A 20677-nucleotide genomic window follows, 5' to 3' on the forward strand; every position below is an offset into this window, starting at 1 on the left:
TCAATACAACTTGTTCCAGGAGATATAACACAGATTTAAAGGCACGATATATATATATATATATATATATATATATATATATATATATATATATATATATATATATATATATGCATATATATATATATATATATGCATACTGTATATATATGTGTGTATATTATGATTGGGTCGGTTGACTAGCCTCTGAATATTGAATACAAGAAGCTTCGGATGATTTCTGCATAAGTTCTTTTGGGAAGTTCATCATTCACCCGTGGAACTTATATTTCTACGTACAATATTGGCCTCCTGTTTCGTCACTAAACAGTATGCTTATTCATCTTTACAGAAAGTGATGTTTAGTTAGATTAGGTAAGAAGTAGTTGCAGCAAGTCCTTTATTTCTAATAAACTATGTCAATTAGCATCACGTTTTGGATTTATTACCCTAGACTATGAGTCTGTAAAGTCCTTCAGCTTCTAGCATCAAGTTTTAAAGTACAACTGGTTTTAGCTGTTTGCCATTTTTACAAGTTGTCAAAGTATTAGATAAAAATATTCCTACACTTAATCCCTTTCAATTAAGAAAATGCTTAGCAGCATTGATTATACATTGCAGTACTGTATCAGCAACTCATTTCCTGTTTTCATTTCTTTTGTTGGTCAAAATTGTTTTATTGAACCAAAGCCTAACTTTGTCGAGACCGAACGCGATATTTTCGTAAATGTAAGCGCTGATGTACACTGAATTTACTCACTGTCTATTATCTTCTGCAATATAATAACTTACTTTCGAGTTTGAAACAAACGACTTTAATTACAGCCACCAAAAACGTGCCTTGAACGCCAAACACCCAAACATGAAACTAGAGTAAACACATGCAAACGCAAATTTGTATTACTGACTATGGATGACTAGCCCATTTTATTTACATTTATTCACCGAAATATTGCATTCCGGGTTCAAACCGTTCACAGTATGTAATATGTGTAGCTTGTCAAGGCAGAGAGAGAGAGAGAGAGAGAGAGAGAGAGAGAGAGAGAGAGAGAGAGAGATCCATGCTAGGTAGGGACACTACGAACAATAATTGTTGTCTTTAAAGCATCAGGTAATTTTTCTGTGAATAAGATCTATAACCTGTGGATAATGAAATTAACGTTTACGTATGCTGGCACATCTCGTCACATTCCCCTATATCATTATTTTCTTTTCAGAATTCAGGAATATATGAGCATCAACCCAGAAATACTAATAAATAAATCATTTTACGATGAACAAATGTTTCAAATTAAACTTTAAAAAGAGCAAAAACCAATAAGTTTGTTTGCGTTGAATTAGGTGTTCTATTTATATTTTTACAAAACGAAACCAAAATGAAATAAAAAAAAAAGAAAAAGGACGAATTAAGGTTCATTTCGAATCCCTACTCGTGAAGAAACGAAATATAGTTATAAAATTATAATACAGGGAAATCAGAAACATTGATATTTCCGAAGACAAGAGACAGGTACAGTTGGACTAAGGAATTCCTGACACACCTGGCTCTCATTAAGTGCACCTTATCACACCATTACTGAGTAGTGAGTAACCAAACATCAAGAGTAAGGAGACATGGGAGAGGGCATCTCTGTACAGTAGGGGTGTGACAAGGTGAACTTCCTCAGAGTAAGGTGTTGTTTTTATTGATTTCGTGACGTTTGTGGCCAATAACGGGCTCTTGTGTCCAACTGCACATTGAAACCGAGATCATCAAACCTTAGTCATTTGGTCTAGCTTTTACCAGGCCAGATAAGGAACTTCATTGTCACTCTGTACATCCGACATTAATTGACGTAACGCGGTTACACGCACAATACCCGATAGCTTACACAATACGAATGATAAAGATCGTTGGTTCTAGATCTGTTTTTAAAGACTAACATGATTAATAGAGTTATGGTGGAGTTATCAACTACAAGTGTAATATCACTTTAGCTAATTTCCCGTTCTTCCTAACTAAGGACTTATTAATGACTGAAATGTATAGAGGATTATTTGCGTTAAAGCAATACAATATAATAGATCGCAACTAACACTCATATTCTCCAGTTTAACTAAATAACCAAAAAAACTGTTTCACATAATATACAATTGTATCTAATTTACAAGTACATGTGTGTTGATGTCTGTTGCTAAAATATAAACGTTAATGCCAAAAAATCAACATATGTGAACACGTAGAAATACACCTATGGAATACATACACATACATACATATATATATACTGATGATTATATATATGTATATATATATATATATATATATATATATATATAATCATCAGTAAAGATGGACTGCTGTTAGATTAGAATATATATATATATATATATATATATATATATATATATATATATACATACATATATATATATGTGTGTGTATATATACATATATATTATTTATATATTATATATATATGTATATATATAATATATATATATATATATAATCATTGGTAAAGATGAACTACTATTAGATTAGAATATACTATATATATATATATATATATATATATATATATATATATATATATATATATATATATATAAACGCATCTCCACCTCATCTTTATATATATCTCACCATAAATATTCTTTGCTTTTTTAACGTTAATATTTTTATACTAGTTAAAAAAATAAAATAAACTTAAACATGAATTACAAATAAAACACACACTAAGACAACTTCAATTCAAGTATCAGAAAATTCCAGCTTAAACTAGAGGTAACAAATAGAAAATAAAACAAATACGAATAAGAAAAAAAAGTCAAGATCAAATTTGTTGACATGACCTCGTGAGGGAGTGAGAGTGACCTTTGAAGTCCGAGTGAGAGTGACCTGTGAAACATGTCTTCCTTTGCAAAGTCAAAAGTGGAATCTTCAATGGAGATTTCGTCGTCGGAGTCAGCAACACTATTCAGAAAACAAGGAAATTACTCCACCATCAAGTGAGTACAAAATAATCTATTTTTATCTTTTCAGGATCTAAAGAAAATTTATCTAGAATTTATGGTATCAAAAAATATTTTTCCTTTATAGGATAGCACTAGCAATTGCAAAATAGGTACTGATATTTATAGAATAGAAGGCGAAATTACTTAAATGTTGATTTTGAAAGTGAATAAGATTTAAAATTTAAGGGATATTAAAAATCTAATTTCCGTAATTTTATGTCTTGCCTTATTATCACGATTAATGTCACGGAGACAGCAATTACTTACAGTATAATAATAATAATAATAATAATAATAATAATAATGATAATAATAATAATAATAATAATAATAACTAAACTTGCTAGAGCCACTGAAAAAGTCTTCTACAAAATTAATGTCCTTGAGGAAGCCATTACTTAAAATAATAACAATAATAATAATAATCATAATAATCATAATAATAATAATAATAATAATAATAATAATAATAATAATAATATGCAGCAATTGAATATAGGCAATACAATATTAAAAATAGAAGCATGATAACACCTCGAAATGTGGTGACAATAAAACACGTTTGGTCAAACATTATCGAAATATCCCATGTCAATCTTATCCTACCACTCACGTTATGTCAGAATCAGGGTTTAAACTCGAGCATGTGCCAAGTGGCCATTACCTTAACTGCTGCTGCTTTTTACCTTAGATTACCTTAAAACTTTTTCCAATCTCCTTAAATTCTAAGCAAGTAAAACCAATATTACCCTAAAATTACCTAGAAACCATGAAAATTACCTCAAAGTAAGGTAATTACCTTAAAAGTTCAAACCCTGTTCAACCTACATACTGTAAACTGTTACCTTTTTAATTTGCATTCTATGCTCCCTGTTGTTTTTATAAGTTTATCTAAGAATTGCTTTCTCATCATTACTGGGTGCTTCGGTAATTATATCACATAACACGTTAATTGAAATAACCTCTTCACCCGAACATATGTCAATGTATGTTATTGCTAGCTTACTGCGGACAGAATGTTAGTCATAAATATGAAGGAACCTGCATAAACTATTGCGTTTCATAAAAAAACCGAAATATACAAATATACTAACGAAACACAAACAAGCATTATATATATATTTTAATCGTAAGGCCTTATCCATCATGGGGCTAAATACTACACAGTACTCAAGAAATTTTATTCCAGCTGGGACCAAGTTGTGGAATGATCTTCCTAATTGGGTAGTTGAATCAGTAGAACTTCAAAAGTTCAAAATTGCAGATAATGTTTCTATGTTGAACAGGCTGACATTAGTTTTTTTATAGTTTATATATACATATCTGTTTTAATGTTGTTCATGCTTTTGAAATATTTTATCTTAATTTTCATTACTTATATCGTTTATTTATTTACTTATTTCCTTCCCTCACTGGACTATTTTTCCCTGTTGGAGCCATTGCTTTTCCAACTAGGGTTGTGGCTTAGCTAGTAATAATAGTAATAATAATAATAATAATAACAGTGCCTTTGGTTGTCTGCGGAGAGATAAGTGGACGAAGAGAAAATGGAATTGACTTTTATCTCTGGAATTAACACGACAAAATAGCGCTGGGAATATCAGCTCTTACTCCGCACTAATAGACACACTCCACTTCCACCACGAACCGTTTCTGATCCACGTAAAAGTTTTGATTGGAACGTTCATTTAGAAAGACCGCATCGAACGAACCCTTCAATTGCAACGTCCACCTATCTATTTCATGCGAGCCAACTGTGCATGACTTCTCTTTGGTGATAAGAGCTTGGCCCCAAACTAAGCACGAAAATTGCACCCGGAATCCTGACTGCGTTTTGGAAAAATAACTTAAATATATGTTAACATACGTACATGTACACAAACACACATACATACACACACTCACACACAAACGCACACACACACTATATATATATAAATTTATATATATATATATATATATATATATATATATATATATATATATACTGTATATATATGTATATATATATTTATGTGTATATATATATATATATATATGTGTGTGTGTGTGTGTGTGTATGTGTGTGTGTGTAACGTACGAGTATCAACCGTCATAACTTTAACCATAAGGACATCTTTTCTAATCTCATCCTAACAATGAAGAATGAAGACATTAATTTTACCCAAAATTCTTATAAGAACAATAAATACAATGCTTACTGCAACAGCTAAAAAACTTTCTATACTATTCACCAAAGGCCCCAAAGCGCCAATCACAGGAGCCAGGTAAATAACATCCTTTAATAACATCAGATCAGCAAAAACTACACAAATAAAATGAGACGAAATCGAACGGAGGCACAAAGGTCAAAGTAGCTGGGACTCATCTGAACTCATTTGCAATTTCATGGCGATCACCCTACGTGATACACACAGCAATTTCCTTTCTTTTTCATTTTTTCTTCTCTGGGAGAGGCGAGCAATTTCCCTTCACGGGGTCATTTTCCAATATCTTATTTGCACAGTGGGAGAGAGAGAGAGAGATTTCGTGATATTAATTCTGAAATGGAACTGTTCTGTATTTATAGCGTTGCAAAGTATTATTTATATTGACATTGTCCGCGGTACAGACTTTCAGATGAACGTGTGAGTCGTGATGTTATGTAGTTCGGCGAAGCCTTCTCCAATTCCAAGAGACCAGGCCTCCAAAAATTAATTTTCAGTGTTTGCCGTGATGTTTGGTCTCACATAAACCGACCCGGCGACTGTTGACTCGTTTCAAAATAGATTGGGTTCTTCGTTCGTCTTTTATTTAGATATGGAAGGTCTCTTCATTTAGTCTTCATAAAAACCACACGACGATGACCAAACCACACGTAGCTGCCTTGAGAAAGATAAATAGATTGGAAATGTAAGATGCTATAAACCCAAGAGTTCCAACAACAAAAAATAGTTCAGAGAAAAGGAAATAAGGAAACAGATAGATTAGTGTGCCTGAGTGGGTACCCTTGCATAATTGTTACAAACAACGGTAATATTAGTTGGGTTTATTGTCCTTCCTCCAGGTAATTCAGAATATATGACCGAATTTCCATAAAAGTAAATAAATCCAGCTTTGTCAACATTTTAAAATATCGATGAAAGAGATAAAAATAAAAAAAAAATTAAAAATTAAGTGGTACGATTATATAGAGGAAGCACGTTTTTTATTTAGGTAAATACACCAAGATAAAATGACTGTTAGGTGAAACATGAAGTCAATAAGCTGGTAGTGGAGATTGAATTATAAAACAGAATAATTAGAATTGAGATATATATATATATATATATATATATATATATATATATATATATATATATATATATATATATATATATATATATATATATATATACACACACAGTAGGCCCCCGCCATACGACATTAATCCATTCCGGAGTTGGTATCGTATGGTGAAAATGTCGTATGGGGGGTAATAGAATAGCTAATGCGTGAAAAACTCCTGGTAAAAACATTGAAAATTAGTATGTAACAAAATACAATACAGTAGTATAATAAGCACTGTACTACAGTATACTTATATACAATATTCATGTACTGTACAGTATATAATTGAATAACATGCAGGATAAATAAAAACTATATACTGTACAGTACTGTAAAGGAAAAATTAAATCTTATTTACCTTTGGAGTGACGTGACTTGAGCTGGTAGTGGGTGGAGGCAGAGGGGGAAGGAGACAGTAGATATAAAAACGTATCAATTCTAATTATGTTATGTACACTTAATAATAAATTTATTCTTACTATTAAACACTTAAAATTAAAAATGTTTTTTTTTATTATTTTTTGTCTTTTAAAAAAAATTTTATGATTTTTTCTTTAGAACTTAAAAAAATTACTCTTTTTTTAGTTTTTTTGATATATTCACTATTATCGTCTTTGTTTTCTGACACTTCTCTTTTGGAGAAATATCTATCCAAAGAAGCCTGTTTCTGACGATTCCTCAACATATTTCTAAAATGACTCATACACTTGTCATTAACACTCTGCATAAGACGACTTGTGTGAAGTTTTTCTGGGGGTTTCTTTTCAATGAAACTCGTAAGGTTTTCATACCAACCGATAGCTTCCCTTATTTCTGACGATGTTGTTTCTTCAGTCTCGCCATCATCCTCGCCACCGCTAGAGCTGTGCTCTTCTTGAATGATGGTTAACTGCATTGCCTCCAACTCCTTCAAGTCTTCAGTCGTAAGCTCCTCCCTGTGCTCCTCGATAAGGTTATGGACGTCAGCCTCATCGACAACAAGCCCCATGGACCTCCCGATTGAAATTATTTCCTAAACCTCACCCTCAGGGGCAGGATCATCAACGGCCTCGTCTTCTGTTGAGGGATCGAAACCTTCAAAGTCTCGTTCTGCTACAACAGCTGGACACAGTTTCTTCCATGAGGAGTTCAAGGTGTGCCGCGAAACCTCATTCCAAGCTGTGTCGATCATCTTCAGGCATTGAACGATGTCAAAATGCCCCTTCCAAAATTCACGGAGGGTGAGTTGAGTGCTTTCAGTCACTTCGAAGCATCTTTTGAACAGATGCTTCGTGTAAAGCTTCTTGAAGTTGGCAATCACTTGCTGGTCCATAGGCTGGAGGAGAGGGGTGGTGTTTGGTGGCAGATAGAGAACCTTAATGAAGGAGAAGTCAGGATGAATGATGTCCTCGAGGCCAGGAGGGTGAGCACGGGCATTGTCCAGTACCAGGAGACATTTGAGAGGAAGATCGTTCTCTTCTAAATAGTTCTTGACAGCAGGACCGAAGCAGACGTTTATCCACTCAATAAATATGGTCTTCGTGACCCAGGCCTTAGCATTAGACTTCCAAAATACCGAGAGCCTCTCCTTCGTGATATTTTGTGCCTTGAAGGCACAAGGATTTTCTGAGTGGTATACCAGTAGGGGCTTAATTTTCAAGTCCCCATTGGCATTTGCACAAAATGCGAGCATAAGTCTGTCCCTCATCGGTTTATGGCCAGGAAGTTTCCTTTCTTCAGCTGTGATGTATGTACGGTGGGGCATTTTCTTCCAGAAAAGGCCAGTTTCATTGCAGTTAAACACTTGCTGAGGAATCTAGCCTTCTCTGGAGATTACGTTCTCAAACTTCTTGATGAATTCATCTGCTGCTTTCTTGTCAGAACTGGCCGCCTCTCCATGCCAGACGACTGAGTGAATACCAGTCCTCTTCCTAAATCGATCAAACCACCCATGAGAAGCCTTGAACTCTTGGGGGGCTTGCTGTGACGTTCCTTCGCCTCCGTCGTCTCTCTGGGCTTCCACGAGATCAGCAAAGATGGCGCTCTCCTTGTGCGAAATTACCGATTGCGTGAGTGTACCACCAGCGATTTCCTTCTCTTTAATCCACAGAAGAAGGAGTCTCTCCATCTCATCGTTGATTGGGGTCCTTCCACTGGCAAGGACAGTCATGCCTTTAGAAGACTTACTTACTTTAATGGCTTCCTTATTCCTGATAATTGTGATCTCCAGCTTTGTTGCCATAGTTATCATCTTCTTACTTCTGCCTTTAACATCACTAGCAATCTTGGGACCTATGGCTAACGAATCAAAGTAATAATTAAGAACTAAAATGCACAAAAATACGATAACACAAGCACTCACACGAGATCAAATCTTTACGAAACGCACACGAGATTCTGAACTGAGAGCGCGTATGACAAAGAGAGAGAGAGGCAGCATCTCTCTCAGGCATTGTGGGAGGGATTTCGGCCAATAGCGTATCGACATCTTAGTGACGCCGTGACGCTGAAAAATAGCAGACCAGCTTCTTAGTGATGTATGCAGTGACATGTGAGCGTGGTGGTAAGCTAGTGACTCGCACAGTCGTACGCGTAGAAACTGCCAAGTTTTTGTTTTGGAATTCGATGCCGTAAGGTGAGGAAAATGTCGTAACTGGGGTATGAAAAAACATCATATTCCACACCGTAACGTGAAAAAAACGTAAGCTGGGGACGCCGTACCCCGGGGTACTACTGTATATATATATTAATATATGTATATATATATATGCATATATATGTATATATACATATATATATATATATATATATATATATATGCATATATATATATATATATTTATTGTATATATAATATAGATATATATATATATATATATATACTGTATATATATAATATATATATATATATATATACTGTATATATAATATAGATATATATATATATATATATATATATATATATATATATATATATATATATATATATATATATATATATATCTTTTGCACATTTATAAGTGTTTTTCATATTCAAATAAGCTACATATTTTAATACCTTAATGTCTGGATTCTCTCTTATACCTTGGGATCAAAGACCCAAGGGGGAATCACTCAAAGACAAAAGCTTCTGACAGGCCGGGGAATCGAACCCTGTACTGGTACAGAAAGCTGGTATCACAGTGACAGCATTTATTCTAAATGCTATGTCACTGTCATACCAGCTTCCTGGACTAGGGTTTGATTCCCCGGCCGGCAAGAAGCTATTGTCTTTGAGTGATTCCCCCTTGGGTCTCTGATCCCGAGGTATAAGAGAGAATCCAGATATTAAGGTATTAAAATAAATGTCTTATTTGTATATATATATATATATATATATATATATATATATATATATATATATTGTATATATATATCTAATATGTGTGTTCGTGTGTATGTGTATATTCATGTACGCATGGTTGTATGGATGTGTGTATGTATTCGGGGATACATAAGAAAACTTATGCTGACAGAAAATATCCTCCGAATGGAGAGTAACCTTAAAAGCATTCAGTATTTAAAAAATACAAAAATTAAACAACGTCGTTCTGTATTATAACAAAAGGAGAAATTGGTTCCAATTAAAAGCGTCTAATTACATTTTTTCTGCAATCAAAATTTAAGAATTACGTCAATACAATGGCGAAATCCATTAGATAGATGATTCCTAAAAAACGGCACCTTTAATCCTGTATTAGAAAATTTAGACCATTAATAAGAGAGAGAGAGAGAGAGAGAGAGAGAGAGAGAGAGAGAGAGAGAGAGAGAGAGAGAGAGACTACTCGCAAGTTAAGTCGATTATGGTCCGAACTAGAAAGCCCGAACTGAGTGGCCACCGATCCGATCGCAAAGCTTCATTAAGGACAAGATGAATGGCCCTGAATTTCGAGATTTGAGACAGCAGAATCCCTTCTATGACAATCAGTCACTGAGTTCAAGTGATTATTCAGGTGATACTGAGGCCACATTCCTGCATATGGTTCTCTTCAAGTAAAATTAGTATTCAAATAATCGGGCCAATACATGATTAGGAAAGCTGGTATTTTTTTTTTAAGAATTCTCAGCTATTATATAAATCATAAGAAATGTTGTCATTACTATTTTCATTATTATTCAAAATCAACTTTATTAACAAGGAGTACGATTAAACGTCATTAACTTATATAGATAGCTTTCGGAGACAGATTATTATTAATATCATTGAGTATTAAAAATCCACAATTATATGCGTTGTATATTAAAAATAGCAGAAGCTTTCGCACTTTTTTCAAAGTGCCCCTTCAGCTGAAGAATAATAGACTTACAATGTTTAAAAGATAAACAAATGACAATTGGGGGATAAAAGTAATTAAATCAAAGCAGTTGTTGAATCTAAAACCTCAGATTAAAAAGTGGCAATTTCTAACGAGTGAACAATCTTCGTGTTAAAATAGCTAGTCACCAAGTAACTCAATATTTTGTGGTCTATTACAGATTCCCTCCGATCGTCTTGGTTGCGGTCAACTTTCCAAAAGATTTATTATGGTACCCTGCAACTGTGGCTCTCCGCTGTTGTTGGCATTTTGGCTCTGATCAGTATTATCAATGCCATGAGCTTGCACTTGAGGAATCCGTGGGCCGGCAGAAGTAATGTTTTAAAAATATTTCTAAACCTCACATTACTAATAATGTCTTTCTGATTAAAATATTTATTATTATCAAACGTGTCCATTAAATACTTCAAGGCTCCCTCAACTACCATCATACGTCCAATTCCAATATCTAAGTCTTTATATATTATTTTGGTATTATTAATATCTATTCTATGGTCGAGATCTAGAGAATGACTAGCTACAACACTGTTTCGGAGGTCAACAGAGCAAGCAATTCTGTGTACTTACAAACGAATTTGCAGAGCTCTGCCTGTCTCCCCCAACATAACTTTTGTTGTAATCCTGACATGGAATAACGTAGACCCCTTTGATTCTATGTTCCTGTCCTCTGTATTTTGGGTTATTTTAAACATAATGGTATTGTTGTAGCTAAAGGTGATATCCATGTTCTTGTTTACTCTCATCATTTTTCTTAATTCGCAAGGCTAGGGAAGAACGGAAGAACTAACATGCTCGTTGGATCTCTCTCAGTTGTATTTGAGGGGCAATAAAACCTTTTCCTTGCTTTGCTGAGTGATTTAGTGATGGCAAACCTAGGATAACCTAATTTCAGAAAAGTTTCATAGAGATGATTGATTTTTGCACCAATGAACTCGTGGTCACAAATCCTGTATGCTCTGCCAAATAAATTACATATTACATTTCCCTTTACCTGTTTTGAATGAAAGGAAAAGTTGTGGATGAAAGTCTCTGTGTTGGTACTTTTACTATAAACGTTAAAACGGAATCCATTGTCCTCACGGTGAACCGAGACATCTAAAACGGGCAATTTGCTGTTCTCCTCGAACTCTGTCGTGAAGTTTATAGAGGGAATGAAGTTATTAAGAACATTTAAGAATTGATTAAAACAATTTTCGTCTTGTTGGTATATTGTAAAAATGCCCTCTACATATCTAACCCAGCAACGGGGCCGCAAGTGAATATATATTTTGATTCAATCATTTCCATACATAGATAAGCAAGAATGGGAGAGAGGGGTGAACCCATAGCAACTCCAAACTTCTGTCTGTAGGCATCCCATTACAAGTGAATACAGTAGAATCAGTACATAATCTAATCAGACTAATAAACTTGGAAATGGTAATAGAGGGAACCACGGTCTAGGGGGAACGAAAGTGCCCTCGTCATGTTTACGGACAACCAGTCGTTTACAGGGGATGCCTTTCCGATATACCAGAGGGCTTTCATTCCCTTTATTCCCATTTCCCAGTTTATACAGATTCTACTGTATTCACATTTAATGGGGATGCCTACAGACAGAAGTTTAGAGTTGCTATTTGCTCACTTCTTTCTCCTTTTACCTTTTAAACATTGTAAAACTTTCTTATTCTTCAGCTGAAGAGGCACTTTAAAAAAGTGTGAAAGCTTCTGCTAATTTCAATATACAATGCATATAATTGTGCATTTTTAATACCCAAGATTAACAGACATGGCATGTTGTTTAATTTAAGTTATCATTATCATTATTATTACTAACAAAGCTACAACCCTGGTTGGAATAATAGGATACTACTACAAGCCCAAGGGCTCCGGCAGGGAAAGTAGCCTAGTAAGGAATGGAAATAAAGAAATAACAATTACAACTACATATAAGTAATAAATAAGGAACTGTGAACTATTTTAAGATCTGTAATACCGTAAGTAGAGATCAGTCAAAACAAACTCTAAAACGAAATTTATGTCAACCTACTCAACAGAAAACCAATTACAAAAAGTTTGACCTTCTGAAGTTCGCGTGATTCAATTACCTGATTTGGGTCTACACCTCCATAAGAAACCAGGTCCAGCAAGAGCCTTTCAATTTCACAAAATCGAAAATCAAAACTAGTTAGTTTAGCCTCAGGAAAACAAGAATTAGGAAGATCGAATTTCTCAGTTCTCTGTTTACTGTCAAACGTACCAGCTAAAAGCGTTGCGTTTTCCTTTATACAGTGAGTGAAAGAACCATCTGGTTTGAGTAGAGCAGGCAATTTACAAGCAAGCAACCTCATTTATAAATTACTCTTCAAGCCTGATGATGAACAGCTTGAAAAGCAAGCTGCTTAAAACGTGTTGCAACTCTATCGCACTACCCAAATACAAGGGTAAGATCACCTAAAAGACTACTTGGTTGACATAAATTATTGTGTGCAAATTGGAAACTACTATTCATCATATGAACCTTTAAGCAGAGGGTTACCTCATGGGAGTATAGTGGGCCCAATCTTATTCTGTATCTATTGGTCTGTCGAAAATACCACAAAGGCATGAAGTGAAGTCCAAACTATTTGCAGAAGATACACAATTTTACTTCTTAAATGACATAGACGACACTACTGAAACTCTAAACTAAATTCTTGCCCGTGTTAAGGAGTGGATGACAATCAAACAGCTAAAATTAAATGAAAATAAAACTGAGTTTATGGTGATTGGAAAGAAACACAGCGTAAGATATCTAGTAAGGTTCGTGATCTATGCGTATCTCTTGACTAACTTTTCTTTCAATGCCTAAATAAATAATGTAGTAAAAACTGCTGGTTATTATCTTGAAACATTGCTTTCATAAAGAAGTACCTGGATGAATATTCTGTAAAGAGACTTGAGATAAACTGTGTTATTACAAATGTTGACTACTATTAACTCCATTTACTACAATTTACCAAAAGCGCTACTTGAGAAATTACAAAACATAATAAAGAGGAGCAAGACTGATAAAAGGTGTCCCACCCCAGGAAAAGATCGCTCATATACAAATTAATTTACACTGTCTGCCTATTGAAGCGAGAATTGAGTTTAAAATATGTACAATAACCCACCTAGTTATCAGAGCCGGTCCAAAATATCTAAGAGAATTGCTACATATTATGCAACCAAGAAATCATGTTGGCACGAGAATACTTAAAGATGGTTTCAAACTATACTACATATACAGGTATGTCTACTGTAAGCTTTTAAATATGCTGCCCGAGACTATACAACATGCTATCACTAGTCACTCGAAAGACTGAAGATATTAGGGCTTTCAAGACGAAACTGAAGACTTTCTCGTTTTCAAAGGGCTTTGCTACAGTGGATTTGACAATAGACGGGCAATATAGGAAATGTTGAATGCTTTCGTACGAACATGATAAAATGACTGTGAAGGTCCTGAAGAGAGTAGGGTTCCCTTGGTGTATAGGACCATAAAAGCAGCAGTGAAGTGAACCGTAGAGCACCCCTGGACTTAGTGCATAAATTCTTTTAAAGTAAAAGATCTAGTTCATTTACTGATGAATATACACATCCTCTATAAAATAAAAAAAAGTTACTGGCAAATTGTAGTGCTGCTGAAAAGAAGAAAATTAGGACATGAGAAAACCTGTCTTATGAAATCAGAGCCACTGAGGCAGCCATAGTCTTCAATCAAATAATAATAATAATAATAATAATAATAATAATAATAATAATAATAATAATAATAATAATAATAATATACATACACAGTATCTGAGGATTATTAGCGTATCCTATCGTGCTCACAATTACTATGGGTTTTAACACGAATTCATTAACGTAGGCTACTTAGTTACCTCTAAAAGCTCTTGTCACAAATAACATCTTTGAGCTTTTATATATTCCGTAAATTAGTTGTGAATATACTTATATGGTTTATAATATGTACGAGAATCACTAAGGGTTTCAAACGACATGCTCCATTTACAGCTAACAATAAAAGAAAATAATTTCTGAAAAATATAGTTGTATTGGTAATCATTAAAATGATACTTTAATGCACATGCCATATAAAAAAAAGATTATAAAGGGAATATGAACATCGAGCACTTGCCTACACGGCTGTGTAGTTGGCTTCATTAATTCCGGTAAACTGACCGCTTCCTAGCTTCCCATGATGTGTGCCGGAATTAATGAAGCCAACTGTACCTGAAACCAGTGATAGGTCGGAAATCAATTTGTCAGTAAGGATGTGGCGCCACCTAGACACTACTGTACTCCTTTTTATCTTTCTTTCAGCATGGTTCAGATCCTGAATGTAATTCTTTTAATAGCCGTTATGTAATTATTTCCCATGAAAATAATCACAATCTTATCTTCAGTGATAATAAAACGGTCAAAGGTTATTTCAAATGTCCTAACGGAATCCATTACCTCCGTCATGGTTATGAAATGACCTGCGTTTATTTATTTATTAATGTTTGTTTGTCAGTTAGCAGGATTACGTCAAAACTCCTTGCCGGATTTTCACCAAATTGAAAAAAAAAAAAAAAAAAAAAAAAAAAAAAAGGTGATCCGTATCAATATAGCGGTTCTGGTTATTATAATACATTAGATTCATTCTCGGTCAACATATGATAAAAGGAAAGATTGGTCCGTAGACTTAATATACTGTTGACAAATTTTCATTGGCAGAGGTCTGAAATCTCTGATTTCGTAGTAGCTTCTTTACTTGAGCTGGCACAGTTGAATATACAATAGTAAATAAACAGATTTCATAAGCTTCATCGTTTTGGGGACAATAACCGTGAAATATAATGTCTATCCTGCGTAGTTCATTTAGATTACTTATTTTTCAAATATAAATAATAAAAAAAATGGCTTCGTCACCCGTACTCATTGGGTTGTATATATGTCGCGAATTCCCCCTCCAAACATTCTAAAAGACTTTATCGTTGCAGTAAAATCAGTAAATATCTAAATATTTATTTCAAGCTCAAATTCATGGCTTTGAAGTTTTTCCCTGTTCTCATTTCAAGAGAGTTATTTTTTTATGAAAATATTCAAACGTGACAAGAGAAGTACACACACTTTTCAATGTCCTTTTATTAAGGCCTGGCAAAATATATCAAATTTCTCGCCACAACATCCACTCGAAATACCTGCATAGTTTTAATTCTTTTCTAAATGTTTGGGCTAGCTATTAGCACTAGTCAGAAATCTATTTGTTTTTATCATAAAATGAAAGAGCTGAAATCCTCGTTTCTAAAAGCTTGATTTTGACAAAATTTAAAAACCATATAAAACTTGCAGCCAATAAGGATTAAGAGTACATTTATAGAAACACATAAGGGTACCGAGCCATTATCTACTTTAAAAATAAGGGCAAAATTAAAAATGATAGAGACCAACGACACACGAACGTCATTATGAGCAAATATATAAAAATTTCACAAGAAAATACGATTTGTTTATTTTTAAAACTATGTACCAAAATAAGAAACAGGAGATTATACTAAACTTAATTGCAGGATAAGAGAAAAAAAGATCAATAGGCCCATTAAGGTGATTAAATCTGAATTATCTATTCCTAAATAGACTAAACTATTTATATATTCTAATAAAGGAATTAAATATTGTTCAATGCAACAAAAATAACAGCACTAAGGGAAATATTACAATAACGAGAAGATAAACAAGATCTGATGGATTTCTCGATGCCATGGAAAAGGAATTGCCTTGCTATTTACTTACTTAAACTAATGCATTTGTGGTATCCTACTGGAAACGTTCCTGCTTAGCGATCTGTGGAACTAGGGTTCAAAATCCGTTAAAGCTCAATAATTTCTTGAAGGGTCTACAACCTCACCAACCTTTTTTGATAATGATATGGGGTTTGGGGAAGCCTATAGGTCTACCTGCTGAGTCATCAGCAGTCATTGCGTGGCCCTCTTTAGTCCTAGCTTGGGTGGAGAGGGGGCTTTGTTGTTGATCATATGTACAGTGCAGGTATATGGCCAGTCTCTAGGATATTGTCCAGCTAGGGAAATGTTACTGTCCCTTGCCTTTGTCATTCATGCACGATTTTTCAACTTTATGGTAATTCACTGTGCAAGATAATGAACACCATCATATTTCATGCCATTCAATTAGACAAATCCGAAATATTGGCCAAACTTGAGAAGAATATACTAACAGTGAATGGTTTTTAAGTTGGACAGGTTGACATGCGTCTGTGTTCATAATTCATATATGGCTGATATACTCAAACGTTGTTATCTTATTAAGACATTTTATATTTTTATTCATTACATCTCGTATAAAGTTTATATGTCTCCCTATTTCCTTTCCTCGCGGGGCTATTTTCCCTGTTGAACCCCAAGAGCTTGTGCCATCCTGCTTTTCAAACTACAGTTGCACTTTAGATAATAATAATAATAATAATAATAATAATAATAATAATAATAAAACCAAAGTGGGTAAGCGTAAAATAGAAAAGGAGAATAAAAATTTTAAAAATTTATATCAATTTCTTTGCCTCCTATTTTCATTAACATTGACAAGTGGTGGAAAAGTAAATAAATTCAAGGTAATCCAAGAATTATAGATTAAATTTCAATCTATTTCCAATAAAATGAAAATTTCGGATGGATGAGACAACCCATAAACCTTATCCACAAAAAAAAAAAAAAAAAAAAAAAATCCAGCATAAATTTCTTCCTGACTATTTATCACCTTGATCTAAATCTCTGCTATCTCATTTTGGAATGTGATTCCAGCGACAGAAAAACGTTATCTCTCTCTCTCTCTCTCTCTCTCTCTCTCTCTCTGTCTCTCTCTCTCTCTCTCTCTCTCTCTCTCTCTCTCTCTCTCTGAAATAAAGAATAAATCAATGGTCCCTAATACCAGGGTCGCGACACAAATTAGGGTTCCGAGGGTATTTCTCAGGGTTACCAGAAGGTCTTACAAAAATATATTTTAATAATTCACAGCTTTCCTATTCTTATTTTGATTTATGTAACTGATTTACTTTAGTAGGAAAAGGTAAAGATTTTATTGGATACACAGTAACAACTTGTTTTCATTCCCGTTTAAAAAGTAGGCTACTGAAATTCATTGTACTAGTAAATATAAACTGAAATATAATCACGAAAGCTCATAAACACTTTGTAAGTACGAATAAATGTAATATGAAATGGTTGGATTTATTATTACATTTAAGGTCGCTACTCCAGGTTAAGACACCATTTAGGGTCACAAACAAAATTGGTTGGGAAAAAGGTGTAAATAATACATTTTAAAATATCTGTTTTCTTAACATGTACCCAGTAGGTATGACACTTAGCAGTTACTGGTCATTGTTTTTTTTTTATATATTTTCAAGACATTAATATAAAAGTTTCTGCCTATTTTTATGTATTTATAGAGGTACAGTGAGCTTCATTAATTCCGATACATTTCATGGAAAGATAAGGAGTCTGACAGTTGTACTTTGCAGCAGATGACCCTGTATTTAGCAACAGAGAAACTGTTATATCGCAACTGTAAAACTAAGTTGCTTTATTTTGTAAACACATGATCAAAACTTTTTTGTTAATTATACGAAGGGCTATACCTAAAAATAGTGTTATTTCCTTAACAGGACTTATCAAAACATTTTTGTTAATTACTTCAACCGGCACGTCAATTAAGAGGTCAAAAGTGTCATGGACAACTGGTACGAGACTGTGCCCAGCATGCCTTCTAGAGTCAACTTGTACCACAAAAGCATTATGCTCACACAGTACTAATAGGATGAAAAGGCTATGAGGAAAATTATTTAGAACAATGTCACGCTCGATCAAGAGGACAGCAACATAAACCTGATTATAAATTACCAGACTACGAAGACATGATCCCTCATTTTGAAGAATAACATGGCCCCTCCTGTGCAGGACTTTCTAAGTAGTCCAATGTTGTTTATTTCTACCAATGCCCAGTCCGTATTATTATTATTATTATTATTATCAAATGCTAAGCTACAACCCTAGTTGGAAAAGCAGGATGCTATAAGCCCAGGGGCCCCAACAGGGAAAATAGCCCAGTGAGGAAAGGAAATAAGGAGATAAGGAAAAATAGAACATTTTAGGAATAGTAACAATATTAAAATAAATATTTCCTATTTAAAATATAAAAACTTTAACAGAACAAGAGGAAGAGAAACTAGATAGAAAAGTGTGCCCAAGTGTACCCTCAAGCAAGAGAACTCTAACCCAAGGCAGTGTAAGACCATGGTACAGAGGCTATAGCACTACCCAGGAATAGAGAACAATGGTTTGATTTTGGAGTGTCCTTCTCCTAGAAGAGCTGCTTACCATAGCTAAAGAGTCTCTTCTACCCTTACCAAGAGGAAAGTAGCCACTGAACAATTACAGTGCAGTAGTTAACCCCTTGGGTGAAGAAGAATTGTCTAGTAATTACAGTGTTGTCAGGTGTATGAGGACAGAGGAGAATCTGTAAAGGATAGGCCACACTATTCGGTGTCTGTGTAGGCAAAGGGAAAGAACCGTAACCAGAGAGAAGGGTCCTATGTAGTACTGTCTGGCCAGTCAAAGGACCCCATAACTCTCTAGCGGTAGTATCTCAACGGGCGGCTGGTGCCCAGGCCAACCTACTACCTGTTAGATGTGCAGCTATTTTATATATATATATATATATATATATATATATATATATATATATATATATATATTGGAATGATGACTAGACTTTCTAAGAGATTGTCCTGCCACGTCCAACAGGGAGCCTTTCAAGATGCGCCAATTCATTGTGCACAATAAGAACTTTAAACGAGAGGATATCACGAAAAACACTAAAATCATTAGCAGTGCCCCAGATGGCAAAAGGCTCAAGATCCTGGCCCTTCTTATCCAGCAAGAAAACCCGAACCTGAATATGATGCAAGAGATGGTCTTCCTCCCGCCTGTGAGGAACACTTCCTTACAACTTGTAAGTATCAACGAGGATGATGACTATCAGCAGCCCTGCAGCTTGGCTGCGACTGAGACTCTCCCTGCGCGCGTCTCAAGCAATCAGCAAGCAGCTCGGGACATACCGACCTGGAATCGAGCAACCGAACAGCTTGCCTGACTTAAGCACCACTCAGTCAGCATGTTAGCTAATCAGAGCACTGCACCGGAGGCCCTGCCTGAACTTACTTAAACCCAGACTCTACCCAGATTCACAGCCATAAGCGGAAATTCTGACTGTGACGGATTCCCTTCCAGTAAGCACCTCAGCCAATGGGAGAGCAGCTCCGTCCCAGACTTCAGCCACGAGACCAATCAACGACCAGACCAGCGCCTGAAGACGAACCATAAAAGCTGTATAATATGAGCCAGTTCTACCAACTTCCATTCAGACTCAACCTGATGATGATAGGAGACACCTGAAAACACCGCCCCCGTAACGCATAGCAACCGAATTTGATTGTAATTATTGTTGATTGACTGATTTGAGGTTTTCTGGCATCCTGACATCTAAGGTCATTGACGCTGATTAGTTTACTTTTAATAAAATTATGGAACTTATTCAATGTATTTTGCTCCACCCTACTTATGTCGAGCATGGTACACTTACTGGCTGTATGCAATGCTGAAGAATGTAGGAAAATCCGAGCGATTGAAAGCTCAACTGCAAGATAAATGCCACTGAGAGAGCAATAATTTTTAATGAAACAGCTATGACCTACTAATAATAATAATAATAATAATAATAATAATAATAATAATAATTAACATTTTCCTCTCCTTTGATATTATAAAACATTATCTATAATATCTAGTTCAATGTATTAGAATTAAAATTTCAACCCTATTTGATGTAGGAAAATTTATTTTCGAAATTATCATTCTCTTCTGTAGGATTCTGTTCAGCATCTCTTTATGGAAAAACAATAAGAAAATGCTCAGAACATCATCTTTAACGACGCATCAAATTACCCAACAAATGATTTCCTCCTGATCCTTGTCAAAGTAGCTATGGAAGCG

General features: G+C 34.6%; 1 protein-coding gene across 1 annotated transcript in view; it reads left to right on the forward strand.

Annotated features, from left to right (window-relative positions):
- The first annotated feature begins 2654 nt into the window (after window positions 1-2654).
- Window positions 2655-20677, forward strand: part of LOC137616114 (uncharacterized) — a 79809-nt gene continuing 61786 nt past the window's right edge. The window contains exon 1 of the mRNA XM_068345793.1: window positions 2655-2970. Coding sequence (XP_068201894.1) covers window positions 2870-2970 — 101 coding nt within the window. The 5' untranslated portion in view covers window positions 2655-2869. The remainder of the gene's footprint in view (window positions 2971-20677) is intronic.

The sequence above is a fragment of the Palaemon carinicauda genome, chromosome 22, assembly GCF_036898095.1.
Source record: "Palaemon carinicauda isolate YSFRI2023 chromosome 22, ASM3689809v2, whole genome shotgun sequence".
Taxonomy (NCBI): domain Eukaryota; kingdom Metazoa; phylum Arthropoda; class Malacostraca; order Decapoda; family Palaemonidae; genus Palaemon; species Palaemon carinicauda.